Genomic DNA, 22881 nt, shown 5'->3' with positions numbered 1-22881 from the left:
ATTGTAAAAAGAAGCTATGTATCATAGTCCTGTGAAGTTCCACTAGATCTACGGTATTAATATTCACTGTATACCAGTGGATTTCAGCAGGCGGTTTAGATTTTGAAATGTGTGCACAATTCCAGAATCACAGAAACATTAAATCCTGAACAAAAATGTTTTCAATGTAAAAAATGCAGTCAAATGCGCAAACCATATATAGTGAGCTCCATATTGTTTGTGACATTTGGCTCTGTAGACACAATCTTTAGTGTAATCAAACAATTCACATATGGTTAAAGAGCACATTCTCAGCTTTTATTTAAGGGTATTTTATATACTTTGGTTCCACCATGTAGACATTACAGCACATTTTACACATAGCTCCCAATTTCAAGGCAGCATAAAGTTTGGGACATAACATATTAATATTATGTAAATTAAAGTAGTCATGTTTCGTACTTTGTCGCATATCCTTTGCATGCAATGACTGTTAAAAGCCAGACATAACCAGGTGCAGAACATCTTCTCTAGTAATGCTCTGCCTGACCTGTACTGCAGCCATATTCAACTTGTCTCAGGGGCTAGTTACCTTAATTTGTCTCTTCAAAACATGAAACACATGTTCAGTTGGATTTAGGCCAAGTGACTGACTTGGCCAATGAAGAATTGTCAGGTCTTTAGCTTTGAAAAGCTGCTTTGTTTGGGATCATTGTCTTGCTGTAGGATGAAGTGCCATCCAATGAGTTTGAAAGCATTTGCTTGAACTTGAGCAGATAAGATACTTCTGTACACTTCAAGATTCATTAGGAAGTTTCATATACGTAGGCCAGATATATCTTAGTCCCAAGCATTACGGAGCTTACTGTGCTTTCATTACATCCATAAACCAAACCCAATTTCTAAATCCGTTCTGTGAACCAAAATATTTATATTAAGATGATGCCAAGTTGCAACTGAAATCACTAGTATGTTTCATAAAGTGCACAAGCCATATCCCAAAACTATGCGACCCATGTGTTCCTATATTTGTTCAAGTAACCTGTGTTTCCTCATCACCTATCTAAAAGTATTATTATTATTTATTTATTTTTTTTAACCACATTCAACAGTTCTGTTTTACTCTATATGTTTTTCAGGCTGTTATAGTACACATAGTATATATAGTACATATAGCACCAATATAATAAAGCCCTGTTAAAATTAATTCTGTCATCAAGTTCAGTTAATTTGCATGGTCTTCGATTATTAAGCTTATTAGTAACAGGAGCACAGAGGACATATTTTCATAATTTTCCTGAAGCTGTTTCAAAACATGTTTTTCTTCATAAAAACTATATATGTAATCACAATTATAATCTTCTCTTTTTGAACCTGTGTGGGAAATTACATAAAAATTAAAAAGGCAAGCACCAGTTAGTATTTTTTATGTTACTGAATTTCCGTTTAAACATTTATTAATTTGGAGAAATAATGGTTTTATTACGAAGTGAAATGTATTTCTGTGTTGCTACTACTCATTAAATGTCTGTTTTTTTTTTCCTTTACAGGTATCCCTAATTATCTTGGACCTGTTAGTAAGTAAATCAACTAAACAAATAAATACAAATGCCAGTTTTGCTTTGCCGTAAAACATCTAAAATCCACTTGCATTGAAAGCTCATTTCTGATTTGTGTTATTTCTTGTTCTTTTTAAGAATGTAAATCCGTAAAATAAAATAAAATGAATTAATATGTAATTTTTGTGACTCATGAAATATTTACATTAATAGTTGGTGCTCATTATGATGTAATGTAATTCCATTGTGCTGGGAAGGTCATGTAATTATAGAAATCACAGCGAAGTCCAGTATAATGATGTCCTTTCAGTGTCCCCAGGGGTGGGGAGATATGTACAGTTACTGCAGCTATGAGGTTTAATCAAAAGAGAGGCACTTAAATGAAAAGAGAATTTGAAGTCAGATCTTACATTTCCCAAAATACTACTCCCAGCTTCATCGGAAAAATGTTAGCTGAAGCAGCTTTTCAGCAGCCCTGTCTCAGTCAGTGACAGCAGACTACCCACCCCCCCCCCCCCCCCCCCGACATCAACTTATGCTTGCTTTACATGTCAGTAAGTTGCCATTTAACAACCGTTATCAGCATTAGCATTATCGTGCTATGCTATATCAAGCATTTGTTATATTTCATATATGACCTTACATTTCATAATATAGATAAATATAGTTAAACTCACTGTAAAAATACATGGTAAATTATTATGTGATTGCATAATACCACATAATATAGCACATAGATTGATATGTACACAGCAACAGCACAGAGTGCTCTCAAGCTGATGTTTTGCTATCATGAACAGGAATACATTGATATTTGGTGGTAATATCAGAAAGCATATAAGCGTTATTTCATGGGCATTATTGGAAATGCGAGGAAGTTTTATGGCTGTTTACATTATACATGTATTTTGTCATATTTCACAAGCAATGTTGGTCTGCCTATTGAAGGCATGATTGTAGTGCAGTGGAAATATTCATTGAATTTATATAATTCAAATGGGTCTTTTTTTAATTAGTCCTAAATATTGACACCACCTCCAGCATCTTCAGAAAGCATCAGGAAATTATTACTCTCATTCAATAAAGGAAATAGAAGTTGCCTCTTGGTATTGCCAGACATGGGTTGCATTTTTTATTTTTTTTAGAAATTCAGTCAGAAATGAGTATCATGTGAAAGTGGGTCTTTAGAGCTGTGGATGCTGCTTTGTGTGCATGAATTGCTGCTTTTCTGACCCTCTGCATGCTTCTCCATCTGACACGTTCATTTTCAACACTTCTTTTGCATTAAGCGATGTCTGCTGTTAAGTTCAAAATGGGGAATCTGAAAAACTTTCTATTTCATCTTGGTTTGTGCAGAAAGGACACGCTGTCAGTCAGTCTAAACTGCTGTTGATGCAGAACAGCAATACTATGAATGATCTGGTGAGTTTCAAGGACGTTGAATCAAAAATCATAATCTAAAATCATTAAGATGACTAATATCCAGTGTCATGACACTTTGTATGATGACACTTGGGAAAATGAATTGAATAAAATCTACACAGCTATATGTATATGAGATGACATTTAAAAATGCATTAAATTAATTACACAGGGTACTGTACAATATCACTGAAGCCATAAACATACCCATCTGACTGGTGTACAATAAAAAAAAATAAAGCACCACAGTTGTTATGTTTCTGTTTGAAAATTAAAATTAATAATTGAATTAATTTATGGTGCATTTACCAGATATGTAAAAATTGAAAGGCTGCTTGGAAACTATCAAACAGTAAATTTATTCTTCACCAGAATTTTGAGAGTTGATCATAACTGTAGCAAAGCTGATGTCAGCTTTAACACAAATGCATTGCTCATTTTCTGAATTGTTGGTTATTTGAATTCCCTCCCCTTGTAATGTGCATGATTATGACGTGTCCTTTCTGTCTACCATAAAATATGAAATAGAAACAGGTTCCCACTGAGTTGGTGGCTGTACTCTAACTCAGTAACATATGACCAATGCAGTCATTCTAATATTTATGTGAATACTTTTTATACAAAACTGCTGGAGGTTAAACTGAGAACCATTCAATGCACTGTAAACACGGCGCATAAAAATAGGGAATAAAGACAAAAAAGAGGTGATAGCTAGTGCTGATACTGTAATATGAGGATCTGTGCAGCATATTTGAATGTTTAATTAAACAAAAATTAAAATCAGGGTATATTTTTCTATTAGTTCCAGAATTCTTTATACCACTCAATATTAAGTTGAAATATAATAAGCACAGAGACCAATGCAAGTCACATTACATGTATTGCCTTTTCAGTTTTCAAAAATCATATCAGTCAGCTGCATGCATTATATGTACTTATGTAAAGGTACAACTGCCTCTCTGTGAGGACACAAAATCCCCCAAACAATTTCAAAAGGATGAATGCATTAGGTCCTGGATATGGCATTCTGCTGAAGTAATACCTGCGCATTCTGAGCATCTATATTACAGCAGCTCGGTATTTTTGCATGAATGTTTGATAGAAAAACAATGCAGCATTTCTGGTTTTCCCAGAATAAAAATGGCCTGCCATGGCAGCAATACTGAAATCCTGCACCAATCATGTGACATTTTGATTTCAGTGATGAAGCAGCATGCCGACTAATGAAAGCTATTGTGCTCCTGGTTAGGGGCGAAGTAAGGGGGGATTGAGGTAGCTGTCAATTTAGTCTGATATAGAGGGCTCCATCTCCCATTTCCATAAACGAAATGCAATATTGTATGTCATTATGTGGCAATGGCCTGCATTCCGGACTCTGCTGTTATTACTGCTATTCTTGATCGAGAAATACACTGTAATCACAAACAGATGAAGGCTTTGAGTTTGAAAGCAATATGTGCATCGTAAAAATGCAATATTTTTAGCCGCCCATTGTTGGCATTACCCAGTGTTGTAAGTATTCTGGCCTCTTTTTTTTTAACGCATTGCATGGTAAACCAGCTCATGTCGGGCAATCTCAAATGCAGATTTAGTGCCTGCATAAGTAAGTGATGAAATGACCTCATTGCATACAATTTCTGTTTGGTTTGATATAAATTACACATGTAATGGAAGGTGTTTCCTGTGTCCTTCCAAAACAAACAATGGTAGGCACTCTAAGGAACCACTCTATAGTCCATATCTAATATTGATATTGCTATTGATGTAATTTGCAGTTTAACATGGACTGTGCTGATGCATGTGCAAATGCTGAAAGGTGGAGTAAATGCATGGTCATACAATTAATTGGAACCAACCAACCATCTCATTAATTTACTAACCCCTTCCATCAATGTTAGTTTGCAATTCAGAACTTTCCTACCGAAACTAAAATAGCTTGCCCATTTGGACTCATTTAGGTCATAATGGCTGCAGCTTCATTGTTTTAACTGTTTTAGTTCATTGTTACCCATATTGAGCAAAATGTACTGTAGCAAAATATAATTAATTCCTATATAAAAAGCACTTAGGAATAACATAAGCAGGCCAGTCTCCCATTAACTAATGTCTAGTTCATTGTCTACTTGAAGTACAGCCCATGTAGATTATATTAAGGGCAGCCATAAAGCATTACGGTTACTTATTTTAGACACTGTGGTTCCTTATTCAAGTGTTTATCAGAATATCTAAAGGTGGACCTATGGAGTAGGATATCAACGCATGAATAGTTGGAATCTGCTTGGTTTGTCATGGGTCTTGGGGTGCATCACCTGCTTGCTTTACTTGGGCTTGGTGGTCATACATGTGCACAAAAGAGCATTATGAACCAGCAAACCCAGAGATCTGTGTAGATTTGCGCATCCACCAGCCAATCCTCACACAAATCTGTCTGGCATAGTGAGTGGATTTAATAACTCGTAATCTCTTCCCTGATTCCATGCAGTCCGGCCGAATGTTTCATCTCTAGGGGTCGCAAACCGAAATCAAGGTAGGCTGCTTGAAATAAGAACAGAAAACTGTTTTTAAGAGTAATGACCATCATAATAACAATCCCAATTTTGGCATAGTGCCAAGAAGCAAAAAAGACCAGCCAAAAGCTATGGATTTTTTTTTTGTGCAAGCAAATATAAAGTTTAAAACCACTTCAAGAATTGACAAACTTTTAAAAGGGTAAAAAGGGTCTTTTTGATGCCCACAGAGGAGAATGGATAGCCCTCGTAGGGTTAGCCACAACAAAGTTTAGGCAGTGTGTGGTGTGGCCCTGCGGGCGTCCGGCTCTCTCTCTCTCTCTCTCTGGGAGACCGGGCAGGTTTTTTTGATGAGCATTTTTCTGAGATTTCTCAGTGCTTTCGGCTGTCCCTTTCCATTTTAATTAGGCGCTACGGCGAGGCACAGTGCTCGTGGGGGATTTTCTGCTACCTTTCTGCTGCGAGGAGAAGAAAAGTAGCCAGCGGGGAAGGGGGTGGGGGGGGGCGGTGGTGAGTTTTTGGGAGGTTATGTGGATTGATTTTGAGCAAACGCGAGTTTAATCCCCCCGGGCGCGGACGCGCGCTGACAAGGCCCCCGTGTTTTCCGCCGTGGTTCCGGCCAATCGGGCGTCTCCCTGAAAGCCTGACGGGGAGGGCCAACAGCGCGTTGAGTGCTGCTCGGAATCACGCGGTTCAGCGAGTGGGCCGGGGAGAAGAGCCCCCCGTGGGGGTTCGAGTGGGAAAAGCTCTGAAGGTGGCAGATGTGCCAAACTGCCCGGACGATAGCGGGGCTGCTGGTTAGCTTTCGTCACAGCTCTCATGGTTGGCTGGAGATGTGCTCAAATGAAGGATGCTTAGCAATGAAATTGCAGGTGGCGGCAGCATATGGGGGCACTAAACTAGAGCAGCGGCACCCATATGTTAGTCCACATTGTTGTCAAAGCAGTAATAAACATGCAAATGACAGTGATCATATGTCTATTTAAAAGTACTTTACGGCATACAGACTTGAAACCTTATTTTCCGTTGCATCATATTATGAATGTGATCATGCATTGAATTTATTGTCTCATTGTGTTAACCACATTTCTCTTCTTTCCAATTCTATTTAAATTTTAATTATTGATAAATATGATGACATGGATGTTTTACTTATTTTGCAAAAACATGAAGAAATTTAATTTTTCCACACAATGATCTAAATATCTTGAACTCTGGACGTATCTTTGATGGATGCTTATGTTGAAAGGCTTAAAGAGCAACTGCACATCTCCCAGTATGGCATTTAGCACGGTGGCAAATGGGACTGGCTTGTGAGGCCTGAAGTTTGTGTTTTTTGGGTTATAAAATGTCCACTTGCATTGCCATGGCCAAGCTGGAGTCTATACATCGTGAAAGACATAAAATGATTACTGCCATTTGAGAAGTGCCCAGATTTATCAGCAGTGTGCTTCGTCTTCAAAGCTATATCAAATGCAGGTCTCAGTCTAACTTAATCTCATGGGTTTTCTCAGTGCTGTGAAATTAATAGTGTGTGATTAATAGTGTAATTGTGTCTGTGTTGTAACAAAGAAGAATTTTAAGTTTTGTATGACTGCCAAATCCATGATTTTATCTCAAGTAAAACTTAAAAAAAATTAGAACTGGCTCCATTGCTCCCTTGGGTCCAAGTATGTTTATTGAACGCAAAAAAATCTGGATTGCACTAGCGTCCGTATTTGCAAAGCCTCTCGGAGTAGGAGAGCAGACCAGGTTTCCCCATGTATATCCTTGCTCTATCCATTATGAGATAAAAACTAGGAAGAGGAACAAGGCAAATCCTACATAAACACCAGTGCTCAGATGATTTGTGAATCTGGGCCTCAGTCTCAAAACCACATGTCCATTTGTTCAGGAAACATATCTGAACCCCATGCATTTGCGATCTCACTGTCCATTTCTTGGACAAGTTTTGATTCATTCAGTGAAGGCTTGAAGGAATAATAACATCTAAAATAGACTTTGACTATACAATAATGTAAATTGCTCCATTTCAAATGAATTCTAAACATTACGGTCATACCCTCAACTATAAAAACAGCCATTGTTGGGATCGCTTTTTGAATTACTCCTTAAGTGCTCTAATAATGGATAAGCAGTTAAAGGTTTGTAAAAACAAACAAAATAAGTGCATTTAAAAAAAAGAAGCAAATTATAGTGTACATAGTATAAACAAAAGCATGCTACATAAAAATAAAGATGTTTTGTTAAAGAGAGAAGTGTGGGCATACTGTATTCTCATACTCATACTGTACCCGGTTAATTAGTTGCACTCTAAGGCCAGGACCGATTGCAAGTTACTTTAGGAGAGTACAAATAGAGATGCTTAGCACGTTCCTAAGCAGACCTGACAGTGCTAGATTCTCTCGAGATGGAAGTGAAACTGCTGAGTTTAGATGTTTATAGTTATCAACAAGACTGACAGATGATAGTAGACAGTAATATTACTGGAATGAGCAGCCAACATCCATATTCAAAACTAAGCACCAAGGAAATCTCCTGGCTGGGCTAATAATATCGCTGAACCTCAGGAAGACACGGGCCTGATTAAATGCCTCAGATGCACGTGTGGCATCCAGCCTTGTGTTTATGGAAAATTCTCAATTTGGTATAGGGACTTGCAGGTGTGATATTTGCTTGTGGAAACACTGTCATACCTGTCTGAGATTCAATATGACACCTGCTCGAATGCTCCTGTCCAAACATGTTTGAGCGGTAATCTGTCAGCATTTCTCCAAAAGAAAAAAAAAGGTCTGTGGAAAGTTGTCTTCAGATTAAAATGTAATGAATCAATATATAATGGTCCCTTAGCCAGTATGTGCAGTTCCTTGTATTATTGTCTCATTCCTCTAGAAACCGTTCACACACCAGATTAGGATATTGCAAGGGTCTAGTACATGATTTGACAAATGATAAACAATTCCCATAACTGGTGCATCTGGTATATGTATCATTTTGTTCTGTAATAAATGATTTGGGAATATTTTAGTGTTCTTCTCTCTAACTCAGACCACCAACAGGTAAAACCAGAAACCAAACCACAGAGGGTTCCCTACCAATTTTCAAACTATGCACTTTGTAGTCATACTTGTCAAAGGTGAAGAGCCAATCCATCTTGTTTCACATTGCTTTTTTGTTGCCCTGGGAACCAACAGCTCTTCTAGGGCAGTGTACCTCCAGGGTGGTGCATAATTAGCCTAGGGCTCTGAAACATGTTACATTTTTTTTTCCTAAATTATGATTTATTTTTCCTGATTTTGGAATAATTTGATTTTTTCTTCATGCTGAATTTCCTGGTATCATCAGGAAAACAGTTTTTTTTAATGACTGCAGTTCAACAAATAAAAAAGAAATTACAATAAAATGAATCAACTTGATGTCATCTTTGACACTTATGTACTGATAAGCAATAATCAATAATTATAATAAGCAATACACTCATATTTTCATAATGGTCAACTGGGGTATCTGTAGTGTGTCATTGCCTAGTGCATGTAAAGTGTACTCCTCTGATACTATACTGTGCAGTGCAGATAGAAGACTGGAAATTAAACTGCAGCAGCAACTGGGAAGGCATGCTTGTCTGCTTTATCCTAAATGTATGAAGGACATTGCTGGCAACCCAATGAATTTGACCAAGCATTGCAAATATGGAAAAATTGGTGTGGCAAACACGCCTGCCACAGGCCACCGAAGTGGCTTTTTTTGGGGCCCTCCAGCACAGAGACACAGGGAGATGATGTTAAAACAGTCCACATTTATTCCACGAGGGTTTGGCAAGATGGTATAGCCAAATGAGCAGATGTTAAACTCTGTCATGACAGAGAGCTCCTGATGTGGGTGGGGATGGCAGATTTAACCTGTGCGCAGTGATTACCTCACTACGCACAGGTGCAGCCACTCCTGTTCCTGGGTCCAATTAGCCTGGCCAATTATCTAATTCTTAACCAATTACCCAATTGGCCAGGTCTAATTAGCTTGACCCAGGGCAGGTGTGGCTGCTTAAACCAGCCATCCCCACATCACAATTGATTTTAAAAATAAACTGAAAATAAAATTTCAGTGTTCAAGCTGATAAAGTTGCCGGCGTATCTTTGCTTGAGGCTGTACTCTTTGCCAACCGATGTAAGAACAGTGGATCTGCAAAAATGGCATCACTCTGTTTCCGGTTCAGGTGTCATTTGAACATATCAACCCCTTATTGGGTACAAGGCTATCACATGATTGGGTACTTGGGCTCATTGTTTTGCGCATGCATACTTACAAGTTACTAGTATGTTAGTTAATTTGGTAACTTCATATGTAGCTTCTTAACTATGAAGGTAGCTATCAAGGATCTGTTTCCGGCTTTATCATAAATATATGATAAAGCCACATTAAATTTGGCTCATTTCATATCGCAGAAATGTCACACTTTGCAGCTGAACACATTTTCCCTTGCTTACTAGCAGGATACCTAGGCGAGTAGGTATTGACACTTTAAGCTATTGATAATGTCTGTTGTCACAGTAATGTTGTTGTCACAGTAACGGTTTCCGATCAAACATTAGTTATAACCCCAGTGAATTGCTGCACTGCCAGCTTCATCTTTGTGCTAGGCCTAACATACAGGCCTTTCTACAGTTCACTTCCTTCTGCTAACTACCTCATCCCTCCATTCTGACCACCCATGTAATGCTGTACCTCCACCCCTGCCGCCCTCCCCCCTCCCCTCTTTCCCACTTGGCTGAGAACCCTGTATGCACCACTGCTCTTCATTGCAAGATTGCAGATTGCTTCAGCCACTCAAAGCAGTGCAGCTACTGTATGTCAAAGCATCGACATTTGCATCAGTTGTAAGCACTGCATTAGGTGGCCCAATTGCCAGTTCTGCAAACTCAGCTTCTACTGGTAGGCTGTGGCCAAGTTGTATGATGAGCGCATTTGCCTAGGTTTGGCAACCCCATCAATGGCTCATGCCCTCTGGTCACCTGACCGTTGACTGGTCCATGTTCCATGGCCTCATTTCCATGTTCCCATAATTTTTATTGATAGTTCTGCTTGACCTTTGCTGGACTATGTACTTAACCTTTTTTATTGTATGGCCTTTCTCATCTCACCTAGGAAACTATACCCATTTCATGTCTAAATGTTCTGTAGAAACATGTGATACAGATATGTCAGGCCACACCTTACAGACACTAGCAAGTTTTCACTTTTAATGCAGATTGCATTACCTCTTATACCTTCTATATTAAAACGCTGTGTTAAAAACAGTCACAACACAGTATGTTCTCTTGCGAAACAAGATCCCCTGCTACCATGCTGTGAGCACAAAGATAGAGCTGTCAAATGCCTCTCTTAGCCCTAAGAACTCTCTGCCATGACAACTTTCCCATGAGCACCAGGGGAAAACTCACACTCTTTGACAAAGGTGGTGATTCATGTATATATCTGTAAGAAAGTGCCAGGCCAGGGGCACAACTTTCATCAAGTCTTATCGCGGGTCTTGACGTCCCTGCGCGATAATGGCACCGCCATGAAAGTTTAGTGTAACTTTGCAGATCATTATACCAACAACACAATTCTGCACAATCAGTTTTTAGTTGTGCAGCTTACGAGCTACAAGGTTGTGTGCAAGAAGAGGAAGAGGATGGGTGGGATGGTTTCACCAGTGCTTCAAAGTTTCCAACTTTATTAAGCAAAATTTCTATTATTGTGCATAAATCAGTTCATTGTGCATAAAAAGACTGGATGCAGTAATAATAATAAGAATAATAATAATGATGCAATACATTCATTTATGTTGCGCCTTGCAAGGGGAAACTCACACAGGTGTGAAGCACTCACCTGGGTGATTCACAGCTGCCATTTTGTACCAGAATGCTCAGCACGCCACCACAGCTAAGGTGAAGTGAGGGGGAATTATTGAAAATGCCAGAGCACGAGAGTCAGGTTTGCAAATGTGCCCAGAACAACAGAAAAACACCTATGATATACATGAAGTGCCAAAGGCTCTTTAAGGTCCTTTGTTTCATGAAAGACAAAGGTTTGGATTCATTCAACATCTGTCTTTAATTCTGATTAACAAATGCAACTGTCAAGTTTTGTCAGGATTTTGTTCTTGGCAAAAACAGTTTGGAAAGCCAATTCTGGTGATCGCTGAATTTTCCAAGGTATTTTGTGGTGTATCGAATCAACACCTGCATTTCATTGTGAGATAAATGTTAAAATGTTGATTTGATCCAGGGAAGAGTTTATCTGTGGCAGTACCACACTTCTTTTTATGATAAGTCATGCATATGTTCAAACCCCCATGTTGAAAAGTGTTTGTGGTGAATTCCACATCATATTTCAGCGATGTGCTGTTGTTTTAAAATAACAGCTGGTGGTAACGACTAAACTGTATTTCATGGCCGGCTTATGATAAATGACAGTAACAATGTTTATTTTGTTAGAAAAAAGAGGACATAAAATGCAGAAAAAATAATATAATATAATATAAAAATACATAATAACAAAAAATAAAATATGAACATGTACATAGTGCAGGATGGGGATAGTAACCCAGAAGGGCTTATATGGTGCCTCACCCTCATCAATAATAAACAGAAGAATAATAAGTACAAAAAAGAAGAAAATAAATAAAAATATACAAACAAAAAAGACAATAAAGTGAACCAAATAACGAGATAAAAAACAATGGTGTGTGTTCGTGAGTATGTGTGTAGGTGAATGAGTGCGCCTGTAACTGTAGGTTAATGGATAGTTTGTGACTTTGTTAATCCAAATAGTTATTTTTGTAAATGTTAAGAGAGAGGAGGATTCAGAGGCAATGTTACAATAATTGTTCCAGATTATTCCACCTTTGTATCTAAAGGAAAACCATGGGTGGGGCGATAATGAGGAGGGTGATGATTTGCTGCGCGTCTTACATTACATGTGTGAACTTGGGAATTAACTTGGGAATAATTGGGAAAAGGTTTGGGAATTGAGAAGTCAGATAAAAGCGTAAATTTGATAAATATTGATTTGATATATAGACAATATAGACAATCTCAGACATGATGGTTCTATAGTTGTGTCACCAAAACTAAAAGTGTTGGTACAAATGGTGCTTGGCTTGAGTCCTGTATTCATAGAAATTATGTATGAGGATGAATCTGATAATATATATATATATATATATATATATATATATATATATATATATATATATTTTTTTTTTTTTTACTGCACTTTAAATCTATTGTATGGATTCTCAAGAAAATCATAGAGAAACAAGCCAATTAGAAAATGCAGTTTTACTACAAAATATGTCATGCAATAAAGGATATTTTCACATTTCAGATCACATCCCAAAGCCCAAAGTACAGCTTTTTTCACTGAAACAGCAGTAATTTTGAGAGTAAAACAAGTGGTCCAGATCTTTCTTTCTCCCCACACGTCTGTATGAATACAATAATCAATCTGTTTGAACAGAAAACAGCCATTAAAAAACAAAAGCATAGGCTATTAATTCTGAGTGCTGTAATAGCTAACCTCTGAATCAGATTCCCTAATGTGTGTGTGTGCGTGTGTGTGTGTGTGTGTGTATGTCTGTGTCCTCAGTAAATGCTTATTTTGTGATATAACCTTATTGCATGTCTCTTTAACAAAATTTCACATTTTAGGGGTTCAACAAACTGACAGGGTTTTGTTGTTTTAGTTGGTGTATTTGTGTTGTATCCCAGACAATTATCCTTGCAGAATTTTTATTAGAAACATTTCTACATAGTCAGCAGTATGCTGAACATCAAAAAACAACCAACACTCCAGTACTGCTTTCATCATTGAATTAAATGTTAATGCAGAGATATGCTTACCAATACACAGGAATGGACTGCATATCAGATCAGATTATGTTAGTGTATCTGGTAGGATTGTTTTTGTATGATTAGGTGTGATTCCAGTGCTAGTTTGTACTTTGTACTTGGTAGGATTCTTGCTGCTGAACAAGCTTACTCTACAGGGTTGGAGTCCTGATCGATGTGGTCACTTCTGGCACTACGATCCTTACTTCACTCTAGTGTTTCTTTTGCGCCTCTACATCTTGAAACCTATGCACTTATTGTACGTCGCTCTGGATAAGAGCGTCTGCTAAATGCCTATAATGTAATGTAATGTAATCAGACACAGTGGCATGTTCCATACACTAATCTGCTAGCTTCAAACTTTGGGTTCTCTAGGAAAACACGTTTTTCCAATGAAAATACAAAAGCAGGAAGCTAACTGATGCATTCTGAAAAATATTATCTGACCTAAATATCAGAAATTATGCACCCTGAATCACCTATGTGGATTTTCCACTTAATCCTCAATGCTGTAGCATTTAAATTTCATGCATTTTTCAGTATCCCTGCCCCATTCACAATTTATTCAAAAGGAAATCAATCTTACAGTCCTGAGAAGTCAAATGTGTGCATTTTTATTGGAACAATGCAGACGATTTATTGCTTTCAAAACACTCCTTTCCAAGTCATCATCGTGAGAGGGTTTGCAATGAACAGTGCAGACAAAATATTAATTTGTGGCGTTAACCTCAATTTCCCCTCGCTTTCACCAAATCAAAATGCTTCATTGCCACAAAGTTGGAATCCAATGTTCAGGAGGAAATCTGCCTGTCCTCAGTACAGACTGTTTATTTCACATGGACCAGTAATGGCAAATGAATTTTGTAAAAAAATTTAAAAAATAAATAATAATCATAAAAACAATAAGATAAACTCAAGAAACCACAATCATAATTCTGGTCTGATCTTGTATGCATTGTAAAATTTCCAGTGTTAATTCCACAGTTTATATGAGTCCAGTTAGGGATCACATGTACTCTATTAGAGTAAAATATACTCTGTAAGAGTTGATTTAACACTGAATATTTTCCTGTGTGCTCAACATCAGATCAACATAAAATGTGTCACGTACAAAGCAGAAAATGTGCCCCGCACACATGTGACCAGAGGCTGTGAGCTGGACAATAATAAAACTGGCTTGGATGCAAGATAATACCTGTGTTTGAAAATTGAAAGATCTCCTTTTTTTCCATTGCCCATCATTCAGTCTGCTGAAGTGAATGAAATCTCTTTATTGTAGATTAGGAGGCTTTAATGGTCAGGTCACTCTTATTGCCTTAGTATTATGCGTCAGCACACAAATGGCATGCTTTTGTACTGAAAATGAGCGCTTGTGAATAGCTGTACTCCACCGAGACGTTTTTCCTTGTATTAAATTCTGACTGACGGGTGTCACAAGACTCATATCTATAGTCATATATACTCAAGGCAGTATACAGTGTGACAGGACTGCCTAGGGACAAAATGTGTCCCACCATCGACTTACTCTTAGCCCTTTGATTATTACGGAGCAAGAAAATAATGCATCAGCCGTATAATATCAAAAACTGTGACAACATGCAGGTCTGCATTTACACAGAATCCACATACCAGTGACGGAAAAGTAAACAACAGCTCTGATCTGATCTAGAGGATTTCAGATGCCTGGACTGAATTAACGCTTGTCCTTAACTTTGGAAAAGATGCCAGTGTTCCACTATTATTCCATTACAACAAACAAGATCCGAGTTATTACTTAAAAATAACTTTTTTGATCTTTCTTTTATTTCTTTGTAGTGGTTTTTTAGAGTTTATTACATATTTTAAATAGACACCTGAAGTTTCACATTTTGAGCATGAGTCTCACACTTCAAGGCCATGCCTCACACTCTCACACTCAGACACTATGTTCTCTCACACTCTCTTGAGAGAATTTACATTCAACAGCTCAATATAGAAGATGTGTAATGTACTCCCAGCTGTCCCACCTCAGAGTAGTAGATGTGAAATATCACAACATATGAAAACCCCTTCTATTCCCTCAACACCCCAACAAAGCACACACTCGCACACACACACACACACACACACACACACACACACACAGAATTTATGCAAGTAGGTTAAATTTGCTTTTGAAAGCTGTGGGTGATGGGAAATGCTTGTATTACACTGATCACGGCATCAAAACCAATCTCAATGCCATTTCGTAGGCAGGACTCGCCAAATACCGATTTTTGCTATTTCTACGTTATGGCATGTTGTGGATACCCCCTAAAAAATAAAATAAAAATGAAATACTTTTTTGCACAAACATAACTCCGTTTAAACCAAACAGATACTGACACAAGACCCTTCATGCTATTGGACATTTTGAGACATGCATGCTTTTTATATTTGGCGGCGTATTGGCAGATTGCTTAAGATAAAAAAGTTCTCTCAAAGTACCTAATAAATACTCTTCAGTGTGGTGACAACTATATAAATGTTTGCACTTTGAAAAATTAAGAATGATGTTAATAATGTTAATGGTAACATTTCCATGATGCTCATGGTGACATTTTAAATGGCCTTACCCTGTACAGGGAATCGATAAATGATAATAGTTCATATTTAGTTTGTGCAGAACAAGACAGTATTCTCATTTATACCAAATTAGTTGCATGGTATTTAGATGACACCATGTTATTAATTATTTTGATAAACGGGGCAGATTAAAGATAAATTGGAACAGTACAATATATTAGATATTTACATTTACATTACATAAATACATAAACTTCTTAGCAGATGCATACATTTTTCAGTATATGTAATGATAGAATGGCATGGAGTTTACAGTTGAAAATTAGATTTATTTCCTTAAGAGATCATATCAATATACACTACACTCTATAATATACACTCTAATGTATGATATTTCAATCAATTACATTAGTTGTACTGTATGCTACGTACCAACACAGTTCGTGGACAAGCTCTGCTGAAAAAGTTACAAAAGATATGTGAACCCAGAACCCAGAACCCAGGACACTTATTAGCCATGTTGGAAATGCAGCTTTCTTTATAAAAATACAAAATCCATATAAAAAAAAGTATATTGCCTCTGGCTTTAATACCCAAAATTGCCAATATACTGTACAGAATACTACTCTAAGAGTATGGTTTAGGCTCTTTGAGAGAAGGTTTGAATCTTAAGCAATCTGCTCAGTAGTGAGTACTTGTGGTTTGAAGTACAATAGACAAATACAGAACTGTAGCAGTTGTCAAAGATCTGTGCTGATGCATCTTGATTAAGAGCAGGCTGGTGTTAGCATTAGGGCTGATTTCCTGTTTTTTGAGGCTTTCAGCAAATGCAAACATTTCACTTAAAACAGTTTTTGTGATTGATTATAGGTATAGAGATATCGATGCATGAAGAGAGACAATAGGATGTAAAAGTCATAATCACCAGGACCGGTATGGGAACACAAACAAAGACCTGTGTGCTGTACTTCATGTACTTCATGAAACATTTGAGATTTAGTTTTTTCACTGAAACAAAAATGTATCAACCAAATTTCACAGAAAGCAAACATCTACATGTTTAACACATGTTGTTTTAAGGAACATTTAGTTACACTGTCAATCTTGTACCTGAGGCAGTTTTGCCATAGAGCCAAAAAAGAAGACTGGTCTGATGTTCTGTGCTATGGTAAGTCCTACTACAAGACAGGGGAGGGAAATTATATATGCAGGCAGGAATGTGCAATTAGAAATTAAATCTCTCATCAAATATCAATTTTTCTGTTGGTTTCCAGACAAATATTGCACCCCATAAAAGGCTAAACCTAATAAATCTCATCATCTGTTTCATGGTCAGGGTTGTTGACATATGAGAGAACTGTGAATATGGTAGATGTATTCATGCCAATACCACATTAGATTCCAGTATTATTCCAGCATAGCCAATGAAATCATGTAATACCATCAATTTCAGTACAAAGGAGTCAGTATATTTTTATTCATTGTATAGTTTATTCTTTGGACATAGTTTCACAGCCTTTTTGTCCAAGAAAATGGTTTGAACAGGATAAAGTGATGTCTATAACATGTTTTATACATTTGTGCATATAACACACACCAAATCAGTTCAATAAAAAAAAATGGTGAGTCATATTCAACATTATACTTGTATGTAACTATTCATTCAGGGTTACCTTGCGATTTTATTTACTATCAGCTAAGGCACAGTAGCCACAGACTGTGTAAAAATACACCAAAGAAAGAATAATCCAATTTTGGCATTATTGTTCAATACCCTTTATTTTCACAGCCACAGTATAAACTGCTTTTGGTCGATACCAGTAATGTGTGGCGATTTATGCTGTGTGGAAGCCACTGGGCAGAACATGCCTCTAATGGCAGAGAAATTCTGTGCTTTTCCATCAGCTTTTCCCATGGGACGTTTTTTCACTGGTGTACATGCATGAAAATTTTCTGTGCGCTGAAATGAGCGTAGTCAGGTGACATGGTGAAGACAGCAATGTCCTGCATCTTTCTTGCATACCCTGACTGAACATCCCTGGCATTATGAGCAAATACATTTTGCACATATATTACAACTTAGATCATTTTGTTTTCAACTTTGGCAACTTTCACACACCTTCACACTCTACGCTTTGTGGTTTTAGAAAGTAGCCGCTAGGTAAAGATATGTTTCAGTGGGTGTACAAAAAATAGCTTATACCTACTTTCTCAGCTTATGTACTGTATTTCGTAAGAAATATTTTACAAAGCTATATATATATACTGGCGTCTCTGGTTTGACGAGTGATTCACTGTTGATCTGACCTTGAATATTCACAAGTAAAAAAAGGCTCAAGCACAGTTACCATACACCGGTCTTCCATTCCAAAATAAAGCGGCATCGCCATTTTGCCAGAACATTGGGCCTCTTGGCAAGGAAGAATGTGAGTCTTGCAATGATTTGGAAACACAGAATTACCACCAGTTTATTGGTTTACCACTAATTGGCACATAACATAACACCATTGTTAGATGTGTTTATTTCTGTCCATGAGAGCCCAGTTTTATGCACATTCCACGTTTCAGAAAACTCCATAATGTGACCCTAGTGTTAGATTTCACTACCCATGATTTTGCTCAAAAATGTACAAAATTACTGCTGCTGAACCCAATATGTTGCTTCTCTCATACTTCACTGATTTGGAATATTTCCCTTGATAAATGATAGTCCACTAACCACCTCAAATGCCAGTTTTGTGTTTGCAAGTTTAAAGCACTCCTGCCAAGGTCAGAGGTAGTGCAGTGGAATATGGGGAAATGGAAGGTTGATTTGCACTTGCTGACTTTATTTTTAAATGGAAGACCATAGGGAGTGCTTGCTGGGGGAAGCAAATGGAGAATGTTGGCTCTCGAATATGCATGCATAAAATCTTTAGCCTTCGGTCTACCAAGCAATTACTGTCTGTCACAGGGCCTGAAGTTCAATTTGAAGTCCTCAAGAAGGAGGCCCAGGACTGTCCCTGATTATTCCTCTGGCATTCTCCTGGAGAATGTGTCCCTTCCCTTGACCATGTACTTTTCTCACCCAAGACCCAGCCTTCCAATTTCCCATGGTAAACCAAAAATAGCTCAGCCAGGTCCGTCACCATCATGTACAGCTAGCCAAATCGGGTGTTTCTGTGAGTTCATTTGAGGTTTTAGTTTGCTCATTTGCATTTTGTCCTGTTTGCCTATGGCAAACTCAACAGCATGCTCCTTGGGGGAATAAAACTAGCCTGCTACTAAATAAACTGCTTATCGGGCCAGTTCTAAACAAATAAAAAGTCTTGAACACAATTCCATTGTACATAGAATTTCAAGACGCGGGATTTATCACTTGCTGCATTGTGTCCAAATGATTTATTCCTGTGAAAAACGACGTGGATAACAAATGGAAATCAAAGGTTGTAGTCGTTAAAGGAAGGAGAGCAATGGAAATGGAATCATCTCGGTTCTCCAAATGTAAACCATCGCTTGGGAATTAATCGCAGCCTTCATGACAGAGCGTAAATTTTTTTTTTTTTTTTAATCAATTATTAATATGTGCTTATTACTTTGCATTTCAGCATGAAGTTTTGTTTTGCTGCAGTCGTTAGCCCATTCTTTATTTTCCTGCTGGCAGAGGATTGAACCATCTATTAATCAGCCCTTCAATTAAAGCACAGCGAGGCAGCCTCAGTCAAATGATTTGCATGCATGCTGGGCAGCTGGGAAGATGCTGTGTCTGACTGGGTAACTCTGACATTCTCATTGAGCTGAAGAGACTCTCTCACTACGGTGCGCCTGCTTGTTGTCTTGTGTAACAGGCTCAGTAGTAGAATGTAACCCTACTGCATTTTTGCACATAGCTTCAAATGGCAAGTTTTAAGTGGTTATTATATTTTTTCACCCTCATTTGAACAATATTATCAGCTCAGTGGTCACAGACTAACAAGACACAACATTTACATAACTAACCGGTGATAAATCTGGACACCCCTTAGTCTGGGGCTGTTGTTCGTGGTTTGGGCTTCTCCCCGTAGTTCCAGTGAAGGCCAATCTTAATGCTACAGCATATAATAACATTCTAGGCGATTCTGTGCTTCCCCAACAGTTTGGGGAAGGCCCTTTCCAGTTTTAGCATGACAGTGCCCCCAAGCACACAGTGAGGTCCATACAGATATGGTTTTATCGCAAACAGAGTGGAAAAACTTGACTGGCCTGCACAGAGGCCTGAGCTCAGCCCCATCCAACACCTTTGGGATCAATTGGAAAGCCAGCTGTGAGCCAGGCCTAATTGCTAAATCGGTGCCCAACTTCACTAATGCTCTTCTGGCTGAATAGAAGCAAATCCCTCAGCAATGCTCCAACATCTAGTATAAGGCCTTTCCTATGAGTAGAGGTTGTTATAGCAGCCAAGGGTGTACCAACTCTATATGAATGTCCATAATGTTGGATGTCAGGTGTCCACATACTTTTGGCCACAGAGTGTACAAAGGAAATGGCACACTTATGTGTGTTTTTTGAGTTTTCTTGCCTCTTCCCAGTCTTCATTAAAACTTTCCTAGTTATATATCCTACTTCAAGTGCACTACTGAATATGTTATTGTGATTGATCTTATTATACATACATGTACATTCCCAGCAGGCTTTGGGAATTAGTCATGACAGCATCTTCCCTGTATGTAGGGAGGTACTTCAAATCCAGCACAAAAATATGCACTGTTGAGTACCTGAATGTAATGTTTTTATTTTCATGAGTCATGTATTGCATTACGCTTGTTTGTTTTATTTTAATTGAAGTGGGTTTTATTTAGCTTCCATAATAAAGTACGTAATGTACTTTTTCTCTGGCAACTGCAGTGCATTTACCTTACTTTGGATTAAAAGGGCACCTGCATCTGCTGTGAAAACAAGTCATTAATCCTTAGCCATTATGTGGATGTATATCAAACAGTAGCTAGAAATTTTATTTTCCTTGAGCACCAAGGGAAAGTGCATAATTTTACAACCACCTTTCAACTTGAATGGCCTTATTTGGCAATTTAGTCCAGCTGAACTACCTTAAGTGCCTTGTTTGTTTTTATTTATTTACTATTTATTTGACTTGTTAGCACATTTTTGCTGAAGAGACCCTCAAGGAGAGTACATTATATACAAACAAAAGGCAGCGTATTTACACGTAATATTGTTGCACAAAATATGAATACAAATGGGTGATCATGTGTACAATGGGACTTTTTCCTCTGCTTGAATCTGCAGCCCGTGTGTGCGACAACCTGATGATGCGCTGTCAGAACGGGGGCGTGTGTCACAACAACCAGCGGTGCCACTGTACCCCCGGCTTCACCGGGCTGCTGTGCGAGAAGCCCCGGTGCGAGAGCGAGGCCGGGGGCTGCCCCGGCGCCAAATCGGGCCAGGCCGCCCTCCTCCCGCCGGGACGCGTCGCCCAATTGCCGCTGCTGATGACCATCGCCGCCTCCCTGCTCCTGCAGGCGCTTTGAGGCAACGCGAGGCCCAAGACGCGGAACTAACGAGAGTCCGTTGCTGATGACCTACGGTGAACGTGTCAGAAACGGAATATGACCTCAAATATTCCTGAAATTAAAAACAGATGTATTTAAGAAAGGGAATATGACCTTGATATTCCTGAAATTGAAAAACAGATGTGTTAAAATAAATAACTGAGCACTTGCATCATAAATAGCGGAAGCTGAGCACAAGAATCTTCAAACGTGGGATCCAGCTCAACATGAGGACGGCAGCCGTATGGCGGTAAATGAATAAATAAATATATAAATGAATAAATAAATAAATAAATGAATGAATAAATAAACAGTATCAGCTGCAGGCCATTTTGGGGATGGGGGGACTTGGGAGCCAGATCGCTGTTGGTCAGTCTGACACAGCACAACACAGACCTGCCTGGATCACCTGGGCGAACGCTTAATGGAAAAGCGGAAACTTTTCTTTGCAGTCAGCGCATTGTGGTTGAAAGGATATCCATCCCGGGCTGCCTGCGTTGACCTGTCACTGCTTCATTACGCACCTCTTAATACCCTACTCCCCTCACCTGTTCCTCCCTTGCCCCGCCCACCACCACCCTTCCCCCTGCCTAACTCTTACCTGTGCTTCTGTGAACGTTCCTCTGTATACCTTGTTGGTTGAAAGATTTTTTCGTCTGTTGTCAGTGGCACGTGTTATAATCCTTGCCCCAGAAAGCCAGCCAAATCACCGGTATTCCTGTCACATCTTAAAGGCACCGCATCTACGACGATGCTCCTGCTAACCTAAACAAAAGGAAACATTGATATTTAAAGATACATGTATTTAATTTTTGTACAAAAAATATATTATTTTCATGACAAAGCAAAAAATGAATGCGTAAATGGGGGGACTCTGGGGAGTTTTTTGTTTTGTATTATTGCCAGTTTGTGTAACAAGACAACCTTCTGATATATTTAATCCAGATTGAGGACATCATATTGAAGAAATGTTTAATTTTTGTTCTTATTTGGCTGTGCAGTTTATTCCTTATTGGCAACATGCTGGCATCAAAGAATATCAGTTTGCATATAAACTAAAGTGTAATAGGATTCCACCAAAGGACATTCTAATTGTTTTCTTGTTGCTTTAACACTGGAAAATGTAAGTGAATAAAAGAGGAAAATAAGTTTTGCATTTGTTTTCTTGATGAATCATGAGATTGTTAAACTACGTTATTTGAAATAATGGGTATTTCAGGGTGGCACTCCCTTTGTAATGCATATTGCATGACAATTCACTTTTTTGCCAGCACAGCCTGAAACCACTCCAGAAATAGAGTGGCTCTGTGTTGCAAGATACAGCATTCAGTTTTTGGTTGTGCCAAGTAAATGCAGAGAAAAAAATGTCCTGGGGTTGCTGGGTGACTAACCCTGTGAAAGCCTTCAGTGGTGCAGTGCATGGATAGCCACCACAGTTCAGGATGGAGTCTCAATCGTGCCAGTGCTGACTATG

The 22881-nt window shown here is 38.3% G+C and overlaps 1 protein-coding gene across 4 annotated transcripts in view; it reads left to right on the top strand.

The window, feature by feature from the left end:
- Positions 1 to 21510, top strand: part of LOC135256669 (netrin-G1) — a 95138-nt gene extending 73628 nt beyond the window's left edge. For 3 of the 4 annotated variants that reach the window (XM_064338659.1, XM_064338660.1, XM_064338661.1), the window contains exons 5-7: positions 1530 to 1556; positions 5443 to 5487; positions 21145 to 21510. In XM_064338659.1, coding sequence (XP_064194729.1) covers positions 1530 to 1556; positions 5443 to 5487; positions 21145 to 21386 — 314 coding nt within the window. In that variant the 3' untranslated portion in view covers positions 21387 to 21510. The remainder of the gene's footprint in view (positions 1 to 1529; positions 1557 to 5442; positions 5488 to 21144) is intronic. The other variant, XM_064338662.1, reaches the window with a different exon arrangement.
- Positions 21511 to 22881: the final 1371 nt, after the last annotated feature.

Source organism: Anguilla rostrata, chromosome 6, assembly GCF_018555375.3.
Source record: "Anguilla rostrata isolate EN2019 chromosome 6, ASM1855537v3, whole genome shotgun sequence".
NCBI lineage: Eukaryota > Metazoa > Chordata > Actinopteri > Anguilliformes > Anguillidae > Anguilla > Anguilla rostrata.
Note: the sequence above shows the minus strand (reverse complement) of the source record. Positions and strands in the feature narration are given on the sequence as shown.